Source organism: Branchiostoma belcheri, unplaced genomic scaffold (assembly GCF_001625305.1).
Source record: "Branchiostoma belcheri isolate BF01 breed outbred unplaced genomic scaffold, Haploidv18h27 scaffold175, whole genome shotgun sequence".
NCBI classification, from domain to species: Eukaryota; Metazoa; Chordata; class Leptocardii; order Amphioxiformes; family Branchiostomatidae; genus Branchiostoma; species Branchiostoma belcheri.
The window spans coordinates 262,758-288,548 of NW_017803213.1; the positions used below are offsets into that span (position 1 = coordinate 262,758).

The window sequence follows — 25,791 nt, forward strand, 5'->3', positions numbered from 1 at the left end:
CAAAAAAAAACTTCCAGTATCTTAAGGTTAACGTTGTGTAGTTGCTCCATTTGTATTTTCCCCATGTCCACCGAGGTTACTTCCCGATACGATGAATGTCACCGTGATAGGCGCTTGTGGGACAGACTGACATACAGCGACTTTATCAGTAAAAACAAACACAAACACTGAGGTTTGTCAGCCTGGCTCAACGGGATTTTACTGTTATCTTTTGATTAGTCTGGTCAGACTCTGGTGGTCTGGAAAATTGAAAATAAACAATATATCATTCCATGCATTGAGGCTAATGTTTTCGTCTGCACTCCCCCTCCCCCAATGGATCGTCCTAAGTGACTTCTTTTTCGACTTTTGACAGGGACTCCCGTTCGTTGAGGGATTTATAACGATACATAAAGTTGGGGTCGATTCTGAAACGGTGACCCATAACTTGATACATTCCAGAGAGGGCATGAACAGTCCTTATTGTGTGACACAAGAACATGTGTAAAACATCCCAGTCTCTAAAATCCGGGTCAGCAAAGACAGCTGCCACTAGCCTCTTGAAAAGGGACAACGGAGTTGACCAGTTGAGATGACCAACATGCTTTGAGGCCGATCAGAAGAAAGGACACAGTCCGCTATGGGTACATGTGGCTGGCAGCATCTAGACACCCTTTTTCCGGCTGTCCATTAAACTTGTTGTTCTCAATGCTTCCCTTACTAGGCCTGTTTGTTCGACCTGTTTCAGTCATTGCCTTCTATGAATGGCATAAGCAGCACACGACGAAGCTTAATGAACAGAACGCCATCCTATAAGTGTGAGAATCAATACACGGAAGTCCTCGAAAACGAAATCGACACGAAAACGGTACTGGGGATTGTGAATTTGCTGAACAGTTAGAGTTGGACACTCCTGGCTAAACAAAAACACAGAAACTGAAAGGCAAAGCAGAAAGGAAACATATATATGCAACGTTCTGGTGTATAGATTCAAGATTGAAATTCCGTGCAGCTGAACCGCACTGGTATATTCAAGATGGCGGCGGCCACGTGACTCAAGTCAAACGCGCGCCATTACGATTTTCACATCAGGTCAGCGAGCCGTCTAGCTGCCAGCTGTTCCTGAATCTAACAGTAAAAGACGAGGCTGTTGTTTCCTCTAACGACTTGGCAAATACATCAGAAGTGCGTGCACACTGCCCATTTATTCTCTTCTGTTGACGAGCCGACGAAAACAAATCGTTAACGTAATGTTGCCATATTTAAACGTACATTCTGCAAAGTAAATTACGAACTCGGCACAGTCTGTCTTAAACATGGGACTATATACATACATGTACGTAAATGCATTGGCCCAATGCCAATAATGACATCTAAATAGCCACGGTATCCACATTCAGGAGATTTAAAACGTCCGAATTAACAACCCTTACTTCCCCGTTAAGATGCAGTATTGATGAGAAAATTGATTCATTTCCAGATCCAAGATTATAATTCCTTCCTTGCGTGGCCTAAAATCAATAGTTGTGATTGTGTTGACTAAAGTTTGACCTAATTTCTCCTTCAAACAGCCAGTACGTCTATGTGTAACGTCTTGGCAGATATCATGGCAAAGGACAACCCGTCGAACCAAAGTCCCCACCTTTTTAGAACCTTTTTAGAACCCGATCATGTTTGATCTGGTACCGGGTAATATTCGGACCCAACGCGTGTTCCGTTTGGGGTCACCTTCGGTCATTTTCAATAACAAGCACAGCCAGGACCTTTTTATGGGATGCTTGGAGTTGGCACAAGGACGCTTGCTGAATACCTTAATGGAATTAATGTGACACAACGAGGACCAAGTCTTAAAGTATTTGGTAAATATTAGAGAACACTTAATAGGCTAGTTCACGAGAGACCCGTCTTTACCAGTTACATAGTTCACATTCCGTTGCTTTGTCTAATGAGTGTGTCTGCTGTGCGTATATAGAGGTTGGGCGGAGCTGTTTTCTGGCCGTTAATGTTAGAGGTCATACTGCAGTGCCAACATGGCGGGGTTCCTCGGTATTTCCCACACACTTGTGACGATCAGCTGTTCTACTCTGCGATGCCATAGGAGGACGGAGCTCGGAGATACAAACCTTTCAGAAGGAACATAACTGTAATTCGATCTCAAGTATAGTGCAGCAAGTGGCACTAGGTTAAATACACCAACCCCCCTTATATGGATGAAGTACTAGTATTGACCTATCAGGATGAAAAACACATTCAGCGTCATGCATGATATTAAAGACTGATGTAAGATGTTGTTTCATTGGTCAGTGGGACGTACCTGTCAGGAGGTAGTGTTGCTTGGGGTTGAGTTTGATGCCGCACGCTGCGCCATCTGGCATGGTGTAGATGTACACCAGGTTGTTCTTCTTGTTGATGAACTCCAGTTTCTCCTTACCCTTGAACACCTGTAACGGAAGCAGGTTATTGTGAGATCAGGGTACCGGAAGTTGCATGCATTCTGGGATAGTCAGTTTCCCATAATCCCTATCGCAAACATGTATTCTTCTACCCCAAGGAGCTCTAATAGATCTCCTTGTGTCCTCTTAACATAGTACCTACCTTTGTGACTCGCAAGGTGTAACGGACCCACTCGATGACGTAGGCTTCCTCCGCCATAGCCCTCATCTCCAGAGGGATTTCGTTCATGGAAGGGTCCAGGTACTCTTCTTCTTCTTCTTCCTTCTCTCCCGTCGTGACGTTCGGCGTCGGACGAACATAGCCGATCTCCTCAACCTTCACGATCTTACCACGAACAGCTGCAACAAAAGCGTAATTCTTACTACACTTTGTGACGGTGCATTCAATTCAGCAAGGAGGATATGGGAAGCACCATAACCTCATTAGATTCAACTATCACCTTCAGCAAGCTGACAACAATAACAGTTTTTCAACTTAAATCGAATTAAGGTAAGGGTAATCAACATAAAGAGATATGACAAGGTCTTTATGTGACTAGACCCCGTATTGATACCAGGCCAAGCTGTTCCCCCTGTCCGCAGAGATCCCAGTAGCTTATATACACTCTACAACGCAGTTGTTTACGTTGGCAGCAGCGCATTGTTTAAAATTAAAACACCGTCTAAAAACATCCGAAAACACGGGTGTCTCGTTTCGACAGGTGCGGCGTCTTCCCACACGTTTAGACTATAGTTTACTCCCGCCCGGTCTAATTAAACTGCAGCGCTGTCTTCCTCAATCTACTCCTGTCGTTTAGTCGGACCTTGTTTCTTCATGTGGTCGACAACTTGACCTTTCAAGTACACAGTTGAACAATTGACCTCCGCCCATCACTCGCCTCCTGTCTATTAATGACATTCCTGGCGTGAACTTCTCTGGTTCAAAGCCAAGATGGCCGGTCAAAGCCACGAGAGGGCCCTGTCTGGGAACCACATGGCGGAAATCCGTCTTGTAAGCCCTGACGTGCGAATATAGTCGCCACACAGCGAAGTGGGAAATCACACTATACGAATGGGACCAGGAAATTTAGCCTCTACCAGGCTTCGGAAGCTTCGAAGTGGCTGAAAAAAGTAGAAATTGACCAAATAGACAGATAACATACCACGGTACATTTGCCGCACCCGAGTGTACACTCCTTTAGCGGACCAACTCCCCTGGCATATGTATCTGTCTATTTGGTCAATTTCTACTCTTTCCAGTCGCCTCCGAGGCCTGGTAGAGGCCACAGGAAATCGTCGTCTGAACCTGGGAGTTTTGCCACGATCGTATGTAACCCGTGTTGTCAGGGTTCCACGTCAAACTTTACGGCTTCGTCTGGCGGGGTCCCGCTCCGCGATGACCAAAACCGGAAGGCCCGACGCCGCTGTTATTCGCACACCATCAAAAAGGTCAAGCTCAGACAAGATGTTTTGTTCCCAGAGAAATACGTGCAGGGAATCTACGAGCTTGTGAGGACTGACGATGGATGTCCGGATAAATCTTAGTCTATAGCCAGGACTACAGAGAATAATACTGAAACGGAAAATTAAAATGTTCTTGTCCCTGAACCCTGTTTAATACAGGAATTCTCTGTTGAGTGAAAAAAAGTCACGACAGAGATCTTAAAAAGTTGTGTTGGATAGATCACGTGACAAGAGCGTGTTATCACGTGACGATCACATGACGAAACTATGTTGTCACGTGACGAGATTATGTTGTCATGGCAGATAACGACCTTGGCGTATCGCGTGTCACGATATGACTGACAGACGAAGGCGACGTAGGTGGTCGGACCGAGGCTGACACCTGTTTGTCACTAGATATGCGACATGAGGCTACAATTACATTTCGCACGCCAACAGTTGGATGTACCATTCCCGTCTTGAAACCTGTAGTTGTCAAAAGCGATTTGGAGTCGCAATAGTAGCCTCCATCAGGCCTTCCTACGCAGGTGCGGATCGTAGAATTGGGCAAAAAAAGGAAGAATAATTGGCCAGTAGCGTCACTCCACGGTAATTCAAAATAGTAGTTATAGGACATACAAGATGAGAGGATCTTGGACACGGGACCAGACATTATGCACGATGTAATATAGAGGCATTGCAACCTTCCTTCAACAAAGACGGGGGCGCCACAGACTTTCTGCCACCTATGAGTCACTGCTAGTCACGATTGTCATCTGCATAACGTGACGTCGCAGAGGCAGTGGATTGCTCATCCATAGACAAAGACTGGAGCTGTACTTTTTAAAATTTGGAAAATTCTTGTTATGAAATTACAGTTCAAACTTCCTAAACATGAGTGGAAAAAAACATGCCAAAATGACGCACAGAAACCTCGTATCTACTTGGAGACTGGTGTCCTGAATAGACCCTACACGAGGACAGGATCGGTCAGATGTCAGCGCCAATCACTGTCTGCACAACTCGACAGCGGGTATCACACCAGCACCGCCTGTTTAAAACGGAGGGCAAGATATGGCCTCCACATGCCATCCATCACACACATATGCAATGACCTCCGGGTCAGGACGGACGGATTTAGGTAATCGCCAAAAATAATTGTCGTCGACATCCGAGCTCGAACGTAAATGTGAGTGTAATTGGCAGTTGGCAGCACTCGGTGGATACATTTTGGTCGAGTTTCCTGTGGGATACCATTGGGTCTACGGCACTGTTGACTCTGCGATATACAACAATATACAGAGAAAGGGGAGACGACACTGGGCACCCTAACGGAACAACTGAGAAACAGTTACTACATCGTTACGCATACTTGCGACATGAGGGACGGAAAGTTCAGGAAGGGTTTGCACTTTTTTCGAGGTGCATAGCGCATGGCCAATGAGGTACTCAGAAAAATGGTTGTCCTGGGCCGGAGGAAGTTTGGAGTCGTGGGAATGTACCTCATTTTCTAACCAAAATTGCCTGATCTGACCAGTTAGCCAGAAGGCTCCCGAGAACTTCAGTTTCGGCTGTCTCATCACGAAGCTCGTATTTTCTGCGAATTCCAGTTTGACAGAGTTCATTTGAGTAGTAGTATTGGAATTCCGATGGCATCCTCGCGGTTTTCATTAAATACCCCCAACCGAGTGTGCCCCATTAACCCCCGCTCCCCTCTGTTGACTGCAAATGTAACCTTCATTTGTTGCAGTTTCAGTTGTAATTCCACTTTATTCCTTGCGGTTTTCATTAGAAAAGTACCCCAACTGAGCGCCCCCTCCCCACTAACAACCTTAACCCTACACTTAACCCAACTTGTCTCGTACGCAGTCCGCTAATTGGCCGTTTCAGATCAAGGACGGTAGCCTCTACCAGGCTTCAGGGACGGCTGGAGAGGGTGAAGTTGTCCAAATAGGCATATAACATACCAGGTAAGTTGGCCGCTAAAGGAGTGCAGTTTAGTCTGAAGGCAAACTGTGCTTCTTTAGTGGACTAACTAACTAACTCAGTGGCCTCTGAAACCCGGTAGAGGTTGATCTAATGGTAAATCTGGCATTCTCGACGTATTTCCTAGGCAATAAAAGTCTGGTAGGCTGTTGGTCACCCAGGTGCCACATTCCGCAGATGTCTCCCCGTATGTTTCCATCAGGATGTTTCTGCTTGACAGGCGTTTATCCTGTCCGTTGCGTGCCAGTCCCGTCCTGCTGTTGACGGTTGTATATATTCACAGTCACGCAGGGCGCACATGTCGGGCCCGGGCGCCTCGTACAACCGCGTCAACGTGTTTTCCCGCGTTGCCTGGACACAGACCCACATTCAGATCCTTTCTCTTACAGTACTGCAGAGTTCCGTATTACTTAATGTCCAAGCAGATACGAATGTGGCAAGGCTGCAACCATTGGCCAAAGGAGTGGTCATTAGCCACCGAGGCGTCCAATCTGCTTGGAGATCTCGATTACATCGATCAAGGAGGTTACGGGCAGACTATGCTGAAATAAATAACTTTTATTGTAACTGTATGCCCAAAAGAGCTAAATATAGGTGGTCCACAACCGGTGGCTATTCAAAGAATGTAAACATTAATGCATTAAACGTTTATGATGTTAGATTATTATTGTTAACGTTTATTTGTTATGACAATCTAGAAGAGGTAGCCATTTTGGGTCATTGGCCTTCGACCTTGTACTCCCAGTATACTATCTATGGGCGTACTGAACGTGAAATGAGGAAGATGCCCCGAAAAGTTGCAATATTGACTAGACGGACAATCGTTTTCAATATGTTGTGGTTTCAAATGCTAAACTGTCTATCTAATGACATGATTGATGAAGCTGTATGAATATCGACTTGGCTGCTCTGTATTGTTTTCGAAGTTTCATTGACAATTTTACTTTTTATTTAAACAAAAGAAACTTTTAGATTTATTCCCTGACGCATCACTGGCGATACAAAACAACATCGTTGGAAAGAAAGGAAAACCGAGAGGTCTGCGAGACAAAATTGGTCATGTCGTCAAGATCCACCCAAAAATAGAAGCAGTCTTGGTAAGACGTGATAAGAAATGAGTCATAACGTTTGTTTGCCCCAGGATGTTTTGAGACCGTCTTAGTAAAAGTCTAAGTTTAGAATGGAAAATCCCCACGCTGGGAGAGTAGTGGGCAGTCGTCGAAAATCTCAACAAACACCGTGTTGTTTCTCGGCGTCCTCTTGTTTGGACAAGACCTCAGAATCATCGTCCTGGGGTCAGTGTCCAAACGGCACGCAGGTCTGAATCACTGAATCAACGTCTGTGATATCACAGATGGCGTGACGTCACTGTAATGGTAGGAATGATACGCGAAGTTTGCTGACGTCACGCGGTGTCCCGTCAGGTCACCTGAGGATGTTTCCCGCCATTTCTCAGAAAGAGACTCTGGCAGTGGAGACCGTGAGGGTCACACGAGATGGCTGAAACTGCCAACGTTACATTTCAAAAAAACCTCACATTATAATTATAATAATAAACAGCGCATTATAATTTCCGCGAAATTTAATCTGTTGTCCAAATCTGGAGATAAAAACCTAGGGCGTTGTCGTTTTGTGGAATCATTGATGATGCATTTGTAAATCTGAGTAAAATTCATTGGGTAATGCTAGGATAAGCTCGTTAGCTCGTTCCTGTTATGCCTGCAACAATAAACCCTGCTAGCTCCAATCGGCTTGATATATGCTTCTTAACTCGACAAATGACAAAGATTACAGAATTCCAGAATGTGTATTAAGTATTGCAGGGACGGCCGACTGCTCAGCAATCTGGATGGCAGGTTGTTACATTGATTACAGACACAAGGGCCTGATTGTGTTAGCTATCAGCTCATGTCTTGTGCATGGTACTGTGTCCTCCACTCACCATAGGGGACCTACATCCAACATAATTGCCAAGGTAATGCCCACAGAATTGAAGTCTCTTGCTCCGTCACACAAGGCTTAACATACCACTGCTGGTCCGAGGGTTGGCAGGCACTGTTATCCTTGGCTTGTCAAAGGTTTATAGAAAAAGCATGCCGAGTCGTGTCTTAGTCTTTTAAAAGGTGCTTTCTTAACCAACGAGAAGAAAGATAAGATGAAAATGCACAAAAGTAAAAAAAAAGTTTTGCACAGTTGATTAAAATATAAGTTGAAAGGAAAATTGTGAAAATGTTGAAAGGAAAAATCATGAAAAGGAAAAAGGCATCGACATTTTTTCACACGCTTCCTGTATACAGTCCCGAAATATAGGTAACCCGTAACTATTCGACGGCTTGTAATGCCTTCCACCATCAAAGCTTGTTTCCAAACCCGGGATTCGAACCCCAAACCCCGGAGCTCTGGAAGGAGACATGCTCCCTTACGTTCTAATCCTTCATCAGTGTTTCGACAACAAGGCTTTCTCGGGTCGTGTTGTCGACGCCTACAGGATACGCGCTAACGTTTGTGTTTCCAAAACACGACTCTTGTGTTCTCAGTGTGTATGTACGTGTGATCCCCGTCGCAGGGGGTCATGCTCACGCCAATCGCGGCGCCAGTTTAGTTAACTCGATCAAAGCCAGTTTGTAGAGAATACATACAGATAAAGCCTCCTATACTTGGAACTGTAAATCTACTTGTTTTGTAACCTACTCTGACTCATCTGTTTCTTTGCTGACACTTTGGTGAAGGCATTGGTAGTGCTGTATGGACAATTTTACATCCGCCAGTGTCGCAACTAGTTTGAAAGACTCGTCATCTTTTTACTACTTTTGGCCGAATTGCTCCGCATATCCTTTTTATGGAAGAACAACCAAACTAAAATGGACCATACGGTAGTTGACCCTTAAAACTAAGGGTACACCATGTATCAAACGATATGTAAACCACTCTACTTGGGTTTAATGGACGCCCGAGCAGCGTTTCATCTCTGATCTCCATACTCCTTAAATGACTGGATGATAGGATGATTGGATTGACTTTTCTCAGGCCGCATCCCCATCACTTCCCCTGAGTGGTAGACAGTTTGGCATGGCTTGCCAGGGTTGAACCAGACCCAGATTTGAGGGATATATTTGACAGTCTGCCCGGGCACTGACCTATTTCCAATTTTCACAACAACAAGCATGTTTCGGGTGTCCTGCCAAATGTGTCAACGTTTCTCTCTTTGGGACAAAAGGCAGAATCTAGGTGGACTGGAACACCGCGAAATCCTGTTAACGTGACCGGAGAAAGCCCCGCTGTCTCTCAGAGACGTTCTTTGTGAGAAAACCTGCCCACGTCGAACGGTAGATTAACTCCCCGCGTCCCAGTAGCGCCGTGTCAAGGTCCTGAAAACAAGAGCATTAAGACTGGGGCAGTTGTCGCGGTGCCAGCCAGGGGTTGGGATGTTATGGCTGTCAACACGGCTCGGTGCGAGAGAGATGCTCCGGCCTGCGACCGTGGCGCTTCGCCCGCGATCGTCTGGAATCGAGCTAGGGCTTGGCAGCGGACATAGCGGGTCGATTCCTGGCCACGTAGAAACGATAGCGAGCCAAGGGGTGGAGGAAATGTGGTTAGAAATTTGAGACAAAGACGGCAAAGCAGTTGCCCAAAGTCATCCATGACGATTGCTAAATACAGTATTGATTGAGTAAAGATGTAGTAGGAAATGCGTATAGTCTATGCCTGCGACGCGGCTTATTTCCCCGAAAGAATCCGCTTCAGTCACGTCCACGAAGGGAAAATCTGTTCCTCCGGTCAAGTTTGTTTGGACAGAGATGGCGGCCGGCAACAACCTCTGCGACGTGTTTTAACAGAAGCGTACTAACCCAACATTTCACATGAGAACCGTGGCCCGGAGGTCCTGCATGGCGTCCGTCGGTTCCGGGACTGCCCCGCCATGTGGCTTAAAGGCACACACAGGACAGTAAAACTGCATTTTCAAAGTCAATTTTCTGGTCGTTTACTTAGAGCATAGTAGTAAGTTGATTCAACCCTTTCTCATAGCACACTGATATCTGTCAGGCGAAACTGCGATGTCGCTGACGACGGAAAACGGTTGCTGCTTGTTTCGTATCGTGGCTTGTTCTAGCTATTTATTGGGGGTACCAAAAATAAATGACAATGATGACGTAAAATGTGTAGAAAAAATGGCAGGAAATATCAATATAATAGAGATTTCTACATCCGGGATATTTTTGGGGGATTGCCGCCCTGGACTTTGTTGCATTCGGGCTTCATCGACATCGACATTGGTGTTGACAGACTATAAAAGTAGCCTTCATACCAGGCTTCTTGGCAGGGCTCTGATTACACCCTGTTTCTGATATATACAATGCAATTAGACAACAGCACACGGAAAAAAGACCAAGGTAAAAGACCTGCTGTGTAGGCTACTATAAAATCGCAAAGATGTCGAAGTCTCCTTTTTGGGTGGGGCTGAACTTGTACATGACACGTCACAATTCTTTTTAATTGGAATATTAGAACCAACTGTGTGACGTGAGTGATTTACTGGGTATGGATGTCGTTCAAGGCCAGAGGAAGATACAGGCCACTGATCCTTCCTGTTCAGAACAACTGTCTCTCACTACACACGGTGCCGCTCGTTCCTACACTATGGGAAAGGGAAGTCCAGGCTCTCAGAGTCTGTAGACGCCGCGAACTCCGAAAGGCTTACAGCCGTTCCGCTGCGGATACAAGTCGTGGCCGGTGGCTGAAAGCTATGTGGCGAACCCGCGCGAAAATGTTGGTCCCTGTCTGCGGCTACAGACTCTCAGTCTCTCTCCACATGTGTGGAATAACCCGATAAACGGTGGGGTTATTTTTAACAGTTGGGAACTTAAGAGACTCAGAACCACGACGGGGTCTAACTATAGACCCTGCAGTGTTTCATGCCGCGGTGTATACTCGCTTCGTTATTTGGATAATCTTAGAGTTAGCCACAACTTAAACTGAGACCGGGAGAGAGTATAACCCCGCCACGCCACATGTACAATATACCTATTCCGTATAGGACGCCTACACAGCGTTACCAAGCAACCGATAAAATATCAGTCAGTTTCATATACACATCATCGGCGCATCTACAAATCATATACACATGTAATGTTTACTTGAACTAATCCCAGGCCTGGCAAACACCAACAGTATATTTTCTGGACTCGGAAACATTGGTAGGCGTAGCCTCCTCAAACAGCAAGTGAACCAGAGCGTATAAATTTTCAATTGGAGTTTTTCGAATTCCGTCGTATCTCGAAAACGACGAATAAGGGTAGGTCGTTGAGAGAGTTGAGTCTCGGGTCCATGTTGTTGATATGTTCTACTGTAAACACTCGGTGGACCTCCGGTGGTGTTGTGTATGTGAAGTGTCCTGTAGACCCTGTAGCCTGCTTGTCCCCCATATGTGATGGCATCTCAACTATTGGCATGCGGAGCGGGGCAGGGCCTATAGGCCGAGCTATGTCATTCTCATGTACGATCCAGATACCTCTCCACTAGCACTGGCCGTTCGGGGGTTCAGCTAGCGCTCTAGGAACATTGCAGACGTTTCGGTCTTGTACTTTCTCGGGGTTTCAAGTTTGAAGAATTAGAAGTCTATATATTGTATCTGCAGAACGTGTAGTAGAGTGCATAAACAAAACCACCGACTCCGCCGCTGATACTGTACTTAAAATAGTTATGACAATGTAGATCTATGGTGCACTTACCGACTCCTGCATTACAGTAGATGGTCTGTGGATGCGCCGGCATACACGTACATGCCAGGCCGCCGTGGACCGCCGCCGCCAACGTCAGAAACAGAACCGCCCAAACACGCGCCATGGGTACTGGTCTATGTCCGTACAACCCACACGTAACGTTAGTCTGCAGAACACTTGACACACACTCACGCAGCTAAGCACAGCGAGTGAGCCCGGACTCTGAATGACTGCCTCCCCCGCACGCACGCTCACTTGCCGCTTCTTAAACTCCTTGGCGCAGGAACCTCTCCGCGCTAGTCATGTTCGGAAAATTTGTTGATGAAACCCACATGGTCTGGCCGATTTCCGCACGGCGGTGGTGTGGCTTCGCGCCAGGCTCTTCCACTTTCGTAACCGGTGTGTACTTAGCGCCGCCTCTTCTCACGAGTGGAATCGTCCAATGCCCCACCCTCGAGCCGGGACGACCCATTTTACATGGAATCTACAGGTGTTAAATCGTTAAAAGTAAAATAGATATAAACCAAATTCAGGTTTAACGTGTATTCTGCCTTTTGCTTGATAGTAATCCATATGATAATCTAATATTGCCCGACCCTGTGATGTTTTGGCGGTATAATACTATGTACTGTATATATTCCTAACGGACGGTCCCTGTTTGTAAACGTCGTGCGTTATGAGCCTGTGACGTTGGTAACTTTGGTACCACGCCTATCAAAACCGGCAAAATAATAACTTTTTTCCATGAAACCGAATGCCTTAGTCATGCTTTATTTCAAACGGGCAGACACGCGTATTTGCACATTGCCTTCGTCATTTTCTTCCGTCTGTCTCGGAAAAGTAAAGAAGCAGAGAGGAGACTCATCTAGTTTACTTTTATCAACTCGGTGTAAACTTGCCCTGCCTTTCATAGACCGGGGAAAGAAATGAAAGAACACGCTCTAATCATCTATCTCCGGCATGTTCGATTTTAACGAGGGAACCATTTCTTCCGTGCGGAAGTGTGATAGCAGTTAATAGTCCTATTGGTTGATGATTACTCCGTCTATTGTAATATTCCTCCGCCGAGATGCTGGTTCTCAGAAGTTCCGTCGAAGTAATAGAAAGTGACGTCCTGACCCTGTATCATACCTGATACTCGCATCTGCACTGAGCGCGCGGAGAGGTGCCGAGGTACAAACTACACATAAACACCGGGGCCAGATGTAAAATAAATGGAAAACTGGACATCTTTTCTTTGGAAATTTGCCAGGGTAGAGAGGTATGCGGTTCGGGCAAGTTTCCAAGCTTGCTTGCAGGGGGGTACAAGAATAGGAGATTTGAAACCGCGACTGTGGGCGTCAAGAGCATTGTAGACCACTTCCCTTACGTAATAAAGGGGGGGGGGGCTGTCAGACGGTAAATACAAGTCTGGCTATGTTCCCATTCTTTAGGTCTGTTGCAACGCGCAATGCAAACTTGAAACGGAGACAAGTCTGCCCATGAATTTGTTTACAGCTACAACGTAACGCAATGTTCACTATGCTAAGGACCTGACTGTTTAAAGAGCAGTTAAAACTAATCGAAATGTACCGTGCGAATTTCTCAATTAAGTGATAATGTGAGAGGAAAATATATGCCCTGTAGTTACCACCTCGTTTGACTAGGCAGGTTTTCACTTATTGTAGCAGCGGGATAGCCTCTACCAGGCTTCGGGTAGCGGCTGGAGTAGTACTAAGTGTACTTCATGCCGCTTTTTTTATTTACTCCTTAGCGTACCAACTCCCTCGGCAAACCGTCTATTTGGACAAATTCTACTTCTTCCAGCCACTTCCCGAAGCCTGGTAGATAGAGGCTAGCCGCCATAGCCTTGGGGTGATTCTGTAGATAGCCAAGTCATGGGGCGTGGCGATGGGCGGGAGGGCGGTGGCCTTGTGGTCGCTTCCTCAACAAGGCGTTTACTTAATTTGGACATGTTGAGTCACACTGACTTGCCTGTCAGATGGCGGGTTACAAATGTATCGTGTGTTTTGCACGTCAATCTTGCGTTCTCTGGACATCGCCTGAGAAACCGGACCGCGGGAGTCCAGGGGAGGTCGGCAGAAGCGGCCTCGGGTCAGTGGAGAGGGCACCGCCTGGACAACACGGTTCTACATGGAGAACACGGGATGTCCGATATTGTGTACATCGTACCAAAAAGCCGTGTCCTGCAAAGGCTAAGGCCTAGGCCTAGGAAAATTAATGTTGTGTTTCTTCCTTGTTTTTCCCCTTTTTTCAGGTTACTCTTTTTTTTGTAGATTTCGGATAAATGATCCACCAAATAAAAACGATAAATAAAGTTTAACAATGTTGCTTGTGGACAAATATTTCACCCAATATTCTGAAATTTGCTTAAATGCGTTAAATCACGTTTCAGAATTCAGAAGGAAAATCTTATAGCCTTATCTTATAGTGGTGGGATTTTGCTAGGGTTGGTCTGGTACCCAGACACAACATTTTCCCTCGACCTGACGGTCGCTTCCATCTGCAAAAATCTCACCCCGGCTGCGGGGGCACACGGGCCTCGAAACCGGCGGTATTTGTGGTGGTCACGGTGGGTGGGGTGGCCGTGCCCTGGGCCCTTCCCCTTTTCTTGTAACTCAGGCGGGGGTTCTACGCACAAAGAAATCAGACAAAACGTCAGCGGGAAAACCAAATATAGATGTATGCGCATTTCCTGTATTCTGAAGGATGAAAGTATCCGATTCAATCAGGATAAAGCGTTCATTTACGTTATCAGTCAGCTGGATCTAAAAGTCGTCTCGGCAGCATCAGACATTTCGACCCGCCTCTTCCTTTTCAACATGACGGCACACTTTAACTAGAATTCCGAGATCTCATACCTCCATGAAATATGATCTTGATATGTAAATGTAAATTTCTTCTTTAATTGTTCAAATGACCTCTGCATTAACATGATATATGCATCGTGGTGTATGTTAACTTTTGATTAACTTACAGATGTCCCAAGTATGACATTCTCATCATTCACCATTACGAAATCATAGAATTTTTACATTAATTATGCAAATTAGGTCATCATTTGCATAATTAGTATCTGTTGAAGTTCCGCCTGCCATAGGTTACATAGTATAATGTAAAACACTGTAATTATAGAATTTCCTCATTAATTATGCAAATAAAGTCCTCATTTGCATAATTTACATTTAATTATGTACATCTCTCTCTCAGCTACCTACACACCAAAAATAATGAAAATATGTTGTTCCTGTCTGGACTTATTGGCTTTTAAACATTTCGCCAGAAAGTGCCCTGCAGTTCCAGAACAAGCCGCTAGGGGGCCCAAACTCAAATGACTTCTTCCCAAGCACGAGAGCTACCTTCCATCAAAATTTCATGACCCTAGCATGTCCAGATCGAGAGATATCAAAACCGGAAGTTGTGCTGCAGTACCAAGGGAAGCCACTAGGGGGACCAAAATCTCATCATTTCCAGTTTTCGTCACACCCTACCAACACACCAAGTATGAAACCCATTCATCCAGGCGTTCTTGAGTTATCTTGTTGACCAACAGACAGACGGACGGACGGACGGACGGACGGACGGACGGACAGATAAACGCAACTGAAAATATAACCTCCATGACACATTTCATGGAGGTAATAAGAAACTTTTTATCCCAGCGGGAATCAAAGAGAATGCTGGATAGTTTTAGAGGATTACCAAATATCACTGAAGACGACTTCTCGGAAAGCGCATATGCTTGAATAGTCACTTCTCTACTCAGTAGCCATTGATAGTATTAAGATACAGATTATTTTCTTCAATATCGCACTGGATCATTAATTCACCATGTCAGGTATCACGATTCTATCTTGAAGCTTATAAAGTACAAATTGGTTTTTCTTTCTTTCTTTCTTTGCGCTAGACCGCAATAGCATGACTCAGCAGAATACTGCATTTCTTAGAGGACACCCAAAACAGACCAATTCAAAAGTGCATGTTCACTTAAACGTCCTTCCAAAACACGAGTGGTCGTTGTAGGTAATTAACACGCCTGTGTTTCTCTCAACTCTCTTAAGGGGATTTAAGTGAGCGACTTAAGCGTCTCTTCAGGGTGTTCCAAGTGTCAACAGGTCGCCAGCAGTCACGGGAAAAATGGTCGGCACGCCACTCGAGGGTCCCGACAAAATGCCCATGACCGCCGCTCGCGAGTCTATGAAGCGATAGAGGTGGGCCGAGTGTGTGACAGAAGCCAGGCGGCCTGTCAGGGACAGGAGACGGCACTCATGTCTTATCGTCATGTGGGCAAACAGGGCTGTCTGAAACCGCAGGGTGGCACTTCAGCCGCCATGACACATCAACAAACATGGCGGACATACCTGCAAATAAACATGGCAGCCAAATATAAAACGGATGCTAACATTCGATCATAAAGAATGATTCATTCTAGATTCTATATCCATTCATCTACATTTTCTGTATTGGCAGTCTAGAAAACGACTGATACGTCCCGTGTGTTTGTACGAAAATATCTGAGCATGTGAAATGTACTTGATAATGCCAAGGACAAGTAAGACTGAACATTATATATATAGTCATGGCCATCAGGGTATCAATCTTAGGTTACAAATCCTGCGCCATGTGATCATAGCTGCATATTTTACAGTATAACAACACGCATTCCTCGAGCGCATCAATCCAGCGAAAAAGCGTAAGCACTCCTGCCCTTGGATACATATCGCCGCGGTTAAGACTAAACAATGCGTTAATCATGGCTTTACTGTGGTTAACCTGGGGTCACGGGTTCGTTTGGCAGTCTGAGGGGCAGACTGGAGGGGCAAATTAGAGAAACCGGATTACAATTATAAACGGAACGAAAAAAAATACTCTCAAGGCGTGATCACTGCATTCGTCTTACGACTGAAGTGACTTTCTTAACGATATTGTGAGATTTTCAGTGAGGCTACGGTAGAACCGTTCATCTTATGATAACCCTTTTCGTTCCAAATTATCTGAATTTCCTACACTGCACATCTAGGACCCCATGGATACTTTCAATGTTCTGTCGTAAGCTTTACTCTCCAGGCAGATGCCTTGAGGGCTGCAAGACAGTATCAAATTAGCCGGGCAGTATCCATTTGCCATCCGTTTCTGACGTGAAAGCCCTAAAACATGTCAAAACGTAGTTAAAGTACGTACATCAAAAAGTACGTAGATTCATCATATGACGAATGGCCGCAGTGATCCTATCGTTGAAGAGCGTAGCCCATGTGTTTCGGACTCAGTTCGTACATTTCGTGCCGATTACCCCTCATGACAGAATCAGTCGCAGGCCGAGATTATCCGGTTGGGTGCGCCGTGTAGTGTGAGCGATGAGTGATGGAGCACCAAACACTGCCGTAACCCGCTGTCACGGCAGGACGGGGGTTTGTTTTTATGTCGGGACAGGAATGCGCGGGAAATGTACACAGAGTGCAGTAGCCACCTGCTACTGAACCACGGGGTGGATGGATGTCGTCATAATACACGCGCTTCTCTCATCTCAAGGCAGATCCTAAGGCAATACCCATTGGGCAAGTAGTGACCAGGAGCCACAGTGGAACCAGAGCTAAATATATTTGTGTAGTGTTTGTGTGTGTATGCGCGAAGTATTTCTTATCTAGTGTACTAACTATTTAATGAATTCTTTTAAATACAACGAAATGTATCAGTATAACGGTCGCTTTGCGTTGAGGGGTCGACATATTTTCTCGCAGTGCATATACATGTATTCAAGGACATTATGGAATATATAACTACATGTATATAATATCCTTGATGCGAAAGTACACGGAATTGTATACCAACAGAAAATAAAGTTCGGTCTGTCAGAATGCAAGGGAATTACTGGAATGGATGTCAACAAGTGGCAAGGGCAGTGTGCAGACAGTCTTAATCAATATTCGACTTTGGCCGAGAAATAGTGTAACCAGATATCTCGTTAATTCATACCTTCTGGCGGAATCTTATGAGGCTTAGAGTTAACGGTTTCTCTACATTAATGTTAACATTTCTGGCGCTGACTTCAAATGAACCTCACGGGTACAGCCAGGTTCAAATGGACAGAGCCAGCGACAAGGGTTGTAATGAAGTCGGCTATTTCCGGCCGAGCTTTGCAAGTTTGTTAAGATACCATACGGTCTTGCTTATACATCATTATCAACGGACACTAATCAGTAGATAAGCCGTGGCCGCACGCTGTGGGAGCCGGGATGGAACTAGACATTCCCGGCATTATCAGACGGCTGGCCGTGGCCGTGGTCCTGGGGAATGCCGACTGGCGGTCACTTCTAACGGCCGTGCGCCAGGCCAGGAAAACAACTCAGTTGACATAATTTTCACTTCCATACTAACTGATGTGGGGTAGAGTGGGTTCCCTGTGATCAATGTATATACAATCTTTATTGACACAACAAAAGTATGAACAAATCAACATGTTGTGTTTGACGTATCACTACGTATACTACTAAAGTCGAAACATTCTTGTATATGTGGCTACGTAGTAACTGAAGGGGGTAGAGCGGGTCCCCATAACATATAGCCATATCGTGATGGCCATAACATATCGCCGTAAAACAAACCTTGGACACTGTCCAGCGCACGGCTATGTTTTATCGTTTGGAAGTGGCGGTGGGCAGTTTTTCATTCATTCAATTTGTAGTAAAACAGAGTCCCCCGCCAAGAGAGTGCGCCGAGAAATGGCCGACTTCCAACAGCAGAAACCAGTGCCAAAAGCCAACACGTACATTTGTATGGGCCATACTTTCCGTGACTCCCACCGGTATGTTGGTAACTTTCCAATCGCTCTTTATCACGATCAAATCTGCAGTCGTGTACAGTCTATAAAAGCAGGCGAATTTGAACCAAATCCCGGTTTGTTATGCGTTGATACCTTTTGAGTGAAGAGACCTGTTTGCATTCGGGAGGTCGCAGGTCCAAAACATACCAAAGAGAAATTATAGAGTGTATGGCAGTTGAAAACACACCACTACCTGTAGATCAGCCACATACAGTTGTGCTTGGTCGAAGGTTAATTACCAGCTTATACACCACAAGGTGTGAGGACGATATATACGTTGGTATACAGTGATATGTTTTTGTCACTTGAAAGATTCGATATAACCTTGTCAGGGGCTTACAAGGAATCACTTCTGCCTGAAAGGCATTTCCACCTCCGCCTCTTCAGTCACAGAGAGGATATTGGGCCTGGCATCTAACACGGTTTTGCTGGACGCGCTTGAATTCTGACCCGTAGATATTTGAAAAATGTATCTTCAAACGCAGTCAGAAGCAGACACAAAACATGATGAATACTAGGACGTTTGCGGAGGGATTTTTGTCCATGACCTGCACACCTTATGGCTGTAGGAAATTAATTACGAGCAGCTGCGGTATCCTCCTGGAGAATGTAAGAACAGGAAATTACACCTATAAAACTATCCTTTTTGTGTCTTAACGGCCATTCTAGATGTAAATAGACCTATTTGGGAAAGTTCAATGGCCTTTTAAGCCCATTATGAATAAATTGAATCAGCCCTAATCACCTATCAAAGGTTTAAAGTACATCGTGGCTGACCTTCCAGCGTCCTGTGGCGTCCCTGACTTGAAAAGATGCTGACTCTGGCAACTTAGTCTCACGCTAACCGGAACCAGACGACGAGACACCGGTTAGAAACGTGCCCTTGTTATATCACACCTGAAACTTATCTCTTTATGTCCGTGAGTGATTTCATCCGGCAGACAAAAGACTGTATCTTTAGTTGTTTTTTTGTTTGTTTGTTTTTTTTTGTTTAAGAACCAGATGGTGATCGCTTGTCACCTTCTTTATGGCAACATTGACTGCTCCTGATTTGAGTACGAATCAGAATCCGTCATTGTTACAAGAAACTCTGTGTTTCTTTCGAACAGGTCATTGAACTTGGAGCAATATTTTCCTTTAAATCTTTAATACGAGTAGGTTTTAAGACGAGTAGACTCTTAGGTATTACACTTTACCTGTGATGTAGCGACATCTCTTTCTATAAGCACCCCTCCCACTGTGACCCCGTCAGTAATCTTTAGCCCACATGGAGACGGAGGAGCTTTGTCTGACACGCGGGGTCGAGGATCGGATAGACATTCCAAATACTCCATCAGCGCTCTTGAACCTCCGCCCAAGGGCCTGCATTTCTTGGCAAAGAGGGTCTGGCTCTTTTCATTCTCTAAATCACCTCCTGACGTTTTTTGGTTATCAAAAGTGAACTTGCAGGGTATTCTCAGTATGCCACGCACATAGATATATGAGGAGTGGTGACTGAGCGCCAATTGCCAAGGTATCTTTGTGTATATAAAAACAGATCTTTCATTCGCGTTTTTAGAATTAAATCACCTAGTGTTTTCTCTGATAGTGCCTGAAACTGGAGTGTAGCCTTTGTGTAGCTTTTGCAGTTTCCGTCTTTCCTGTTTTCATTTGTAGCGCTCTTGTCTGAGATGATCTATGTCTGTTGCGGCGTCTTCTCGTTGTCTAGAGCTGTCCGTCCAGCTTTGTGTGCGTCGCTTGAGTTAGAATAGCTCTATGTGGTCTTGCACTATGTGCTGCTTTATTACCGTAGTTTAGATCGTCTGCAGCTGCGTCAATTTGTCCTAAGTGCTATAAATGTCTGATATATATGGATATAGATCTAGAACGTATTTCACAATTCGCTTAAAGCATAATACATTAGAACCTTGTGTGTTCGTGAAAAAAGACGGGAGCAATATAAAGATTGGACAGTTTGTTACATCCTCGATTTAAACTCGGACTTGGTTTTGAGAAACCGACTGGTAAATTCTACAGAACCGATCAAGACGCGTACGTCTATCTCTTCGTGCGCAATGTCAACATGGCGTCATCTCCCTTCCTTAGGATAAAAATGCTTTGCCCGAGTGGCAATGAATCAACAGGTTGTACAAATAATATCGAACAGAGAAAGGAAAGCAAGTCATCACGCCAAGGCTGCGCAGAAACAACGGAGGGGTTTGACCGTTTGTCATCAGAAGAGATCGCCATCAGAAGGGAAATTGACCAACATACCGCCTATGCTAACTTCATGATCTTCTATGTTCTTTCAGCTGATCACCCCCAAGTTTCCAGTGGTGGTGAAGATTGGGCATGCGCATGCAGGACTTGGTAAGGTAAGGACGAAATAGTTTTTATCTACATGCCGTGACTCCACTTTCACAACAAGATCTGATTTAATCAGTCGTGTTCTAAATTTATGGGATAGGGGTGGTTGCTTAAAATAGCTTCACCTGGTTGGAAAGTCGTTTGTAAAGTCAAGTTTCTTTAAAAGAACGGACTTTTTTTACCTGCCAACGTTTCGGCAGTATGATCAGCTGCCTTCTTCGGGAATCAATTAACTCTGCTAGTGCCTGCCGCAAGTTGGTGCTGTGACAGGTATGTTCCAAACACAGGTGAAGGTAGAAAATGGCCATGATTTCCAGCACCAGTGTTGTAGCAGTAGCTACCACGTGTCTGTTTGTTTGTTTGTTTGTTTATTGATTTCTCTGTTCACTTGATGCAGGTGAAGGTAGAGAACCACCATGACTTCCAGGACATCGCCAGTGTTGTAGCTGTAGCCAACACGTACGCCACCACAGAGCCATTCATCGACGCCAAGCACGACATCCGGGTACAGAAGATCGGCAATAACTACAAGGCTTACATGTGAGTCAGGCCGGACTGACTTGTGCAACGTCTATGACGTTGTTCGTTTTTATTTTCTTTGATTGCACATGAAAAATATTCACGCAACTGGATAGATTTTTAAAAACTGCCAGATGTTTTAAGTAACATCCAGTACCTTTTGCTGTTGACTAACGGAATCTGTAGTTGGACAGCTATTTGTCCAAAAAACATGAATGAAGTCTTTGTGTGCGTATGTATGTGTGTCACCCAATGCCTCACCGGGTTGTGTATGGGCTGTTTTTTTTTTCATCGGTATATCATGCAATTGACAACAGCTGACTTCTGCCTCTTTTTGTCATTTTTTTTCTAAAATAGGCGAACTTCAATTTCTGGCAACTGGAAGGCCAACACAGGATCGGCCATGTTGGAACAGATTCCCATGACGGAAAAGTGAGTGTCACGTGTCGCGATTTATTTACAGTATACCATGTGCAGCTGCTAACTAATTTACTATACGATTCACATAATGTCACCTGTAGAACGAACAGAAAGCCTGAAGGTTTTACAGTATTTACAATTCTTAACGTTTTCGTGTCAGTTGCAGTAGGCTTTAGTTACAGTCGTGTTGGATTTCGTGCACTCAATTGTGACGTGCGCCTGCCAGAACAGAAACAAAAGACAAGTCAGGAATGGCGCACAATCATAAACTCGCTGATACTGTATAACACCAGACTAAGCCTGGACCACAATCCTGTTATCCCCATGGAATGTACGAAATGTAACCCCGGACGGGTTGTCAATGTTCCTGCTCTAGGTACAGAGTCTGGGTTGACGCCGTCAGTGAGATTTTCGGCGGACTCGACATCTGCGCAGTGGAGGCCATCCATGGCAAGGACGGCAAGGATTACATCATCGAGGTTTGTTAGTTTGTTGGTTGGTTGGTTGGTCTATTTATTTTTTGTAGACGAAATAGGTGTTGAGACCACTTTTCCGTTAATACTTACCATTGGTGATAAAGAAGGCTTAAACATCGGTGGTACGGATTTCATTGCTGAAGAGAATAGTGTATCGAAGCCTAAGGCCACTTTTGCCGATTTTTTTTTTAATTCATCAGATCAGTCTCATACCAGAGTTTTCATACCACCTGATCCGGTCTCACCAAGGAGTTTTTCTTTTGATTCGTCTGATCAGTCTCACACCGGAGTTTTTACATCACCTGATCCATTCTCACTGCACCGCGAAGTTTGCAGATCTTTTAAAACTTGTCTGATCAGTCTAGATCTCACACTGGAGTTTTCACATCACCTGATTAAGTCTCACCTAGGAGTTTGTACCACCCCCCTCCCACAGGTGAATGACTCCACGATGCCTCTCCTGGGCGAGAACCAAGAGGAGGACCGGCAGCTGATCTCTGACGTGGTGTTACAGCGGATGACGCAGGTGTGCAGAGCTGGTGCCTCCGCCGCCCAAAACATAAAGTGGGTACCCGTCACGGTAATCTAGACGTTTCATGTGTCTTGTGATTTCAGTAAGCTGTGAAGTCTGGCAGGTTTTTGGTCAGAAACCACTTTTGCGAATTTCTGTATCTGATAACCACCCATCCACGTAACACTCCAGCTTTTGTAGTGTACAACCAAGGTTTGAAACTGTCTGAAACCAGCCTGAGGTCCATCTCCGCTCTCGTTTTCGTGCACGTTCATGTGCACGTTCACGAGAGCACATTTTGAAATGGCACCTGTTGTCTAAAATGAGTCAATACTCATGGATAACATCTAATACAAATAGTAGATAAATAAATAAGAAGAGCAAAAGCCTCTGGGCAAAACCTGCAAAGTCTTCACTGTCATCTACTAGCTTTGTGGATTGTGCCAGTTTGTGACGCATGTTTCCTTTCCATCTCCTGCCTCTCCTATCTCTCTCCTCTCTTCTCCATAGTGCACGGCTCCGTCCAGCAGACAGCCGTCGCTTTTTTCAGGATCCTCTAACCGTACAGAATCCCAATTCTGTGTTGTAGGCTCCACCTAATTGTTGTTCCCATCGCCCCATCTTCCAGAGCTGTTGCGCCATCTTGAGACAACGCTTGGTATTACACCCTCCGCCCTCGTCACGTCACACTCGTAATCGGAGTTGTGTTGTGGAAGGTTGGTGGGTAATTAAAACCAGCTACCATAACGAACATTATTCCAAACTAGTAAGGGGAACATGAGTTCTGGATAGGCTCATGCCTATTCTAGATACAAAGAACGTTTGGCTGAATTATCCAGATCCAAAAGATACAAAACGCTGCACTCCATTAAGATTCCACTAGAAACAAGCAAACGCCGAATTAAAAAGTAGTCTCCAGGATGGCCATACAGAGGAAGAAATCATATCTCATATGTCAGCCGTGAAGATATCCCAACCTCCCCCTCCCGCTATGTGTTCCACTATGAATCAGTTTGCGGTTCCTGTCGTTCGGAGACGGCTGGAAGGTAACAACTGAGTTGGCAGTAAGGCGATGAATGTTGTTGTTGTCTTGAACGTAGCACGCTTAATGCTGGCACGCCGGGAATGCAGAAAAACTAACCACCAACACTCAGACACGCCAGCAACACTTCTCTCTCATGGCATGACTTCTGCCACAGCCGGGCCTGAAACGTTCTTTTGCAATGCCGATTCAGGCCGCTAGTTGACCGCCAAGACGAATGTTTGTCTGCCTAAACCATACATCACAGGAAGATCAGAAAGTTCTTTGTTTACGATTTTTGTATTTGTGAAGTTTGATTTTGTGTTGCTTGTCTTTTTTGTTGTGTGTAACATGTGTGTGCATATATCACGATTTGCATGATGCAAAGCAACATGCACGTGTTGAAATATTTTATCTCTCTCCCAAACGACTTTTTGATAAAACGATAAATAATAAGTCAGTTGTACAAAATCACACCCCAAAATTCTATGACGTAACTTCTGTGATCTGTACCACTTAGCCCCCACAATGCGTGGCGTCGTGTGCTCGTCATGAGGTAAGTTACGTCATCAAGTAAGTCACGTGACTCTAATTAAGCGCGCAACGCCTTGTGGGTGTCACTGGTACAACCCACAAAAGTTATGAAGTGTTTTGTACGATCTACCTTACATACATTTCACAGGAAACAACCCGTGTGAGAAATATAGAACCTGCTGTATCACCGTGGCTATACATGGTACCACTGAGAACCGCAATGCGTGGCGCACTTACGTTTTTATTTTCAGTAGAATACTGTAGTATTTTGATCGTTTTTATAAATATTAGTTTGCATTGTGGTTTTCAATGGTGCATAGAGAGATGGACTATAGCCAGCAGTATTCGGCATGTTGCATGTTACTTGCTTGAGTTTTTTTCTATTTACGCTACATTTTCACAGCTGTATTATCATAAGCACATATAACATTCTGTTTTCACACTAGTCAGTCTAATGGTGAAACTTAGATGTAGATCAGTAGACGGTTTAGGTCAGTTTCCTTCTTTCTTCCTCTGTCGCTTTTCCTGTCTCTCATGCAGTTCTCTCTGTTTCTCTCACAATTTCCTACTTTCTGTCTATTTTCCCCCATGTACTTCTTTCTCTCCATTCAACATTTCTTTCTTCCGCCAGCGGTTTGTCCACAGATGCGGAGACAGAAGAGCCGCAAACTTATGCGTATGTTCCATTCCACAATTCAGTACAACACGCGTAGACAGGCACAAGTACCCATCACATATATCTATAAGGGACAAAGTTAGGTACTGTATACTGTTTGATCTGCCAGAAGCCCTAGCCTAAGCTGCAAATCCAAGTATCTGCGTTACAATATTTGTAAACTAGTAGAAATCTACTACACATACACATACACATGATACATGTATCTCTGTAGCTTTATACGGGTTTCGAGTCCATTTGTCTCGATGATGTCAAGTTGTTCGAGTGAGAAAAAAAATCATCCACGGAGATATACAAAGACATGGTACAACTTGTAGTGGCTCAGAAAGAGCCCATTGCATGCTGGGAGACTTGGGGCACTGTGGATAGGGCAGGGGGTAAGCAATGTCATTTCCATGACAACGCGCATGCGTGTCCTGTATGCGGTCCGGTCTATGTTGTCATGGTAATGGTGTTGTTTGCCCCCTATTCTACCCATAGTGCCCTGCGTCTCCCAGCATGCAATGAGATCCGTCTGAAGGGTCTACGCTAGGTAAGGTGGACGTTCCGTGGAATTATGCTTAGTGTTATAACTTCAGCCTGTTGTTTGAATGCTAGTTCTGCTAGTGCCCAGTGTTTACAGGTAATACTATGGTGCTGTACATATTTGACTTCGGAACCAGACTTTTTCAAGTTCTAACATACAGACATTATAATACTATCATTAATAACATCATATAGACTCATCCACCATCGCAAAGCTAAACCATATTTGCTAACGAAGCCCCATACTTAATTTACCACCCCCATTAGCAATCTTAGATTGGTTAATTAATTACTTGGTTAATTACTTCCTAAATGCCATTTTATTCTCACGCAGACCAGCTACCGTCTATGTTGGGCAATTGATAAATTGTGTTTTTCACTTC

General features: G+C 44.8%; 2 protein-coding genes across 7 annotated transcripts in view; one reads left to right on the forward strand and one right to left on the reverse strand.

Annotated features, from left to right (window-relative positions):
* The window catches only part of LOC109467109 (metalloproteinase inhibitor 2-like), a 14,470-nt gene extending 2,467 nt beyond the window's left edge, over window positions 1-12,003 (reverse strand). The window contains exons 1-3 of the mRNA XM_019765026.1: window positions 11,570-12,003; window positions 2,575-2,771; window positions 2,294-2,420 (exon numbers count right to left, since the gene is read on the reverse strand). Coding sequence (XP_019620585.1) covers window positions 2,294-2,420; window positions 2,575-2,771; window positions 11,570-11,684 — 439 coding nt within the window. The 5' untranslated portion in view covers window positions 11,685-12,003. The remainder of the gene's footprint in view (window positions 1-2,293; window positions 2,421-2,574; window positions 2,772-11,569) is intronic.
* LOC109467104 (synapsin-3-like) overlaps window positions 1-25,791 on the forward strand; it is a 61,742-nt gene that overhangs the window by 33,465 nt on the left and 2,486 nt on the right. For 2 of the 6 annotated variants that reach the window (XM_019765013.1, XM_019765014.1), the window contains exons 6-12: window positions 20,672-20,734; window positions 21,124-21,266; window positions 21,603-21,677; window positions 22,042-22,144; window positions 22,578-22,705; window positions 24,194-24,229; window positions 24,839-24,883. In XM_019765013.1, coding sequence (XP_019620572.1) covers window positions 20,672-20,734; window positions 21,124-21,266; window positions 21,603-21,677; window positions 22,042-22,144; window positions 22,578-22,705; window positions 24,194-24,229; window positions 24,839-24,883 — 593 coding nt within the window. The remainder of the gene's footprint in view (window positions 1-20,671; window positions 20,735-21,123; window positions 21,267-21,602; window positions 21,678-22,041; window positions 22,145-22,577; window positions 22,706-24,193; window positions 24,230-24,838; window positions 24,884-25,791) is intronic. The other 4 variants (XM_019765017.1, XM_019765018.1, XM_019765015.1 and 1 more) reach the window with 3 other exon arrangements.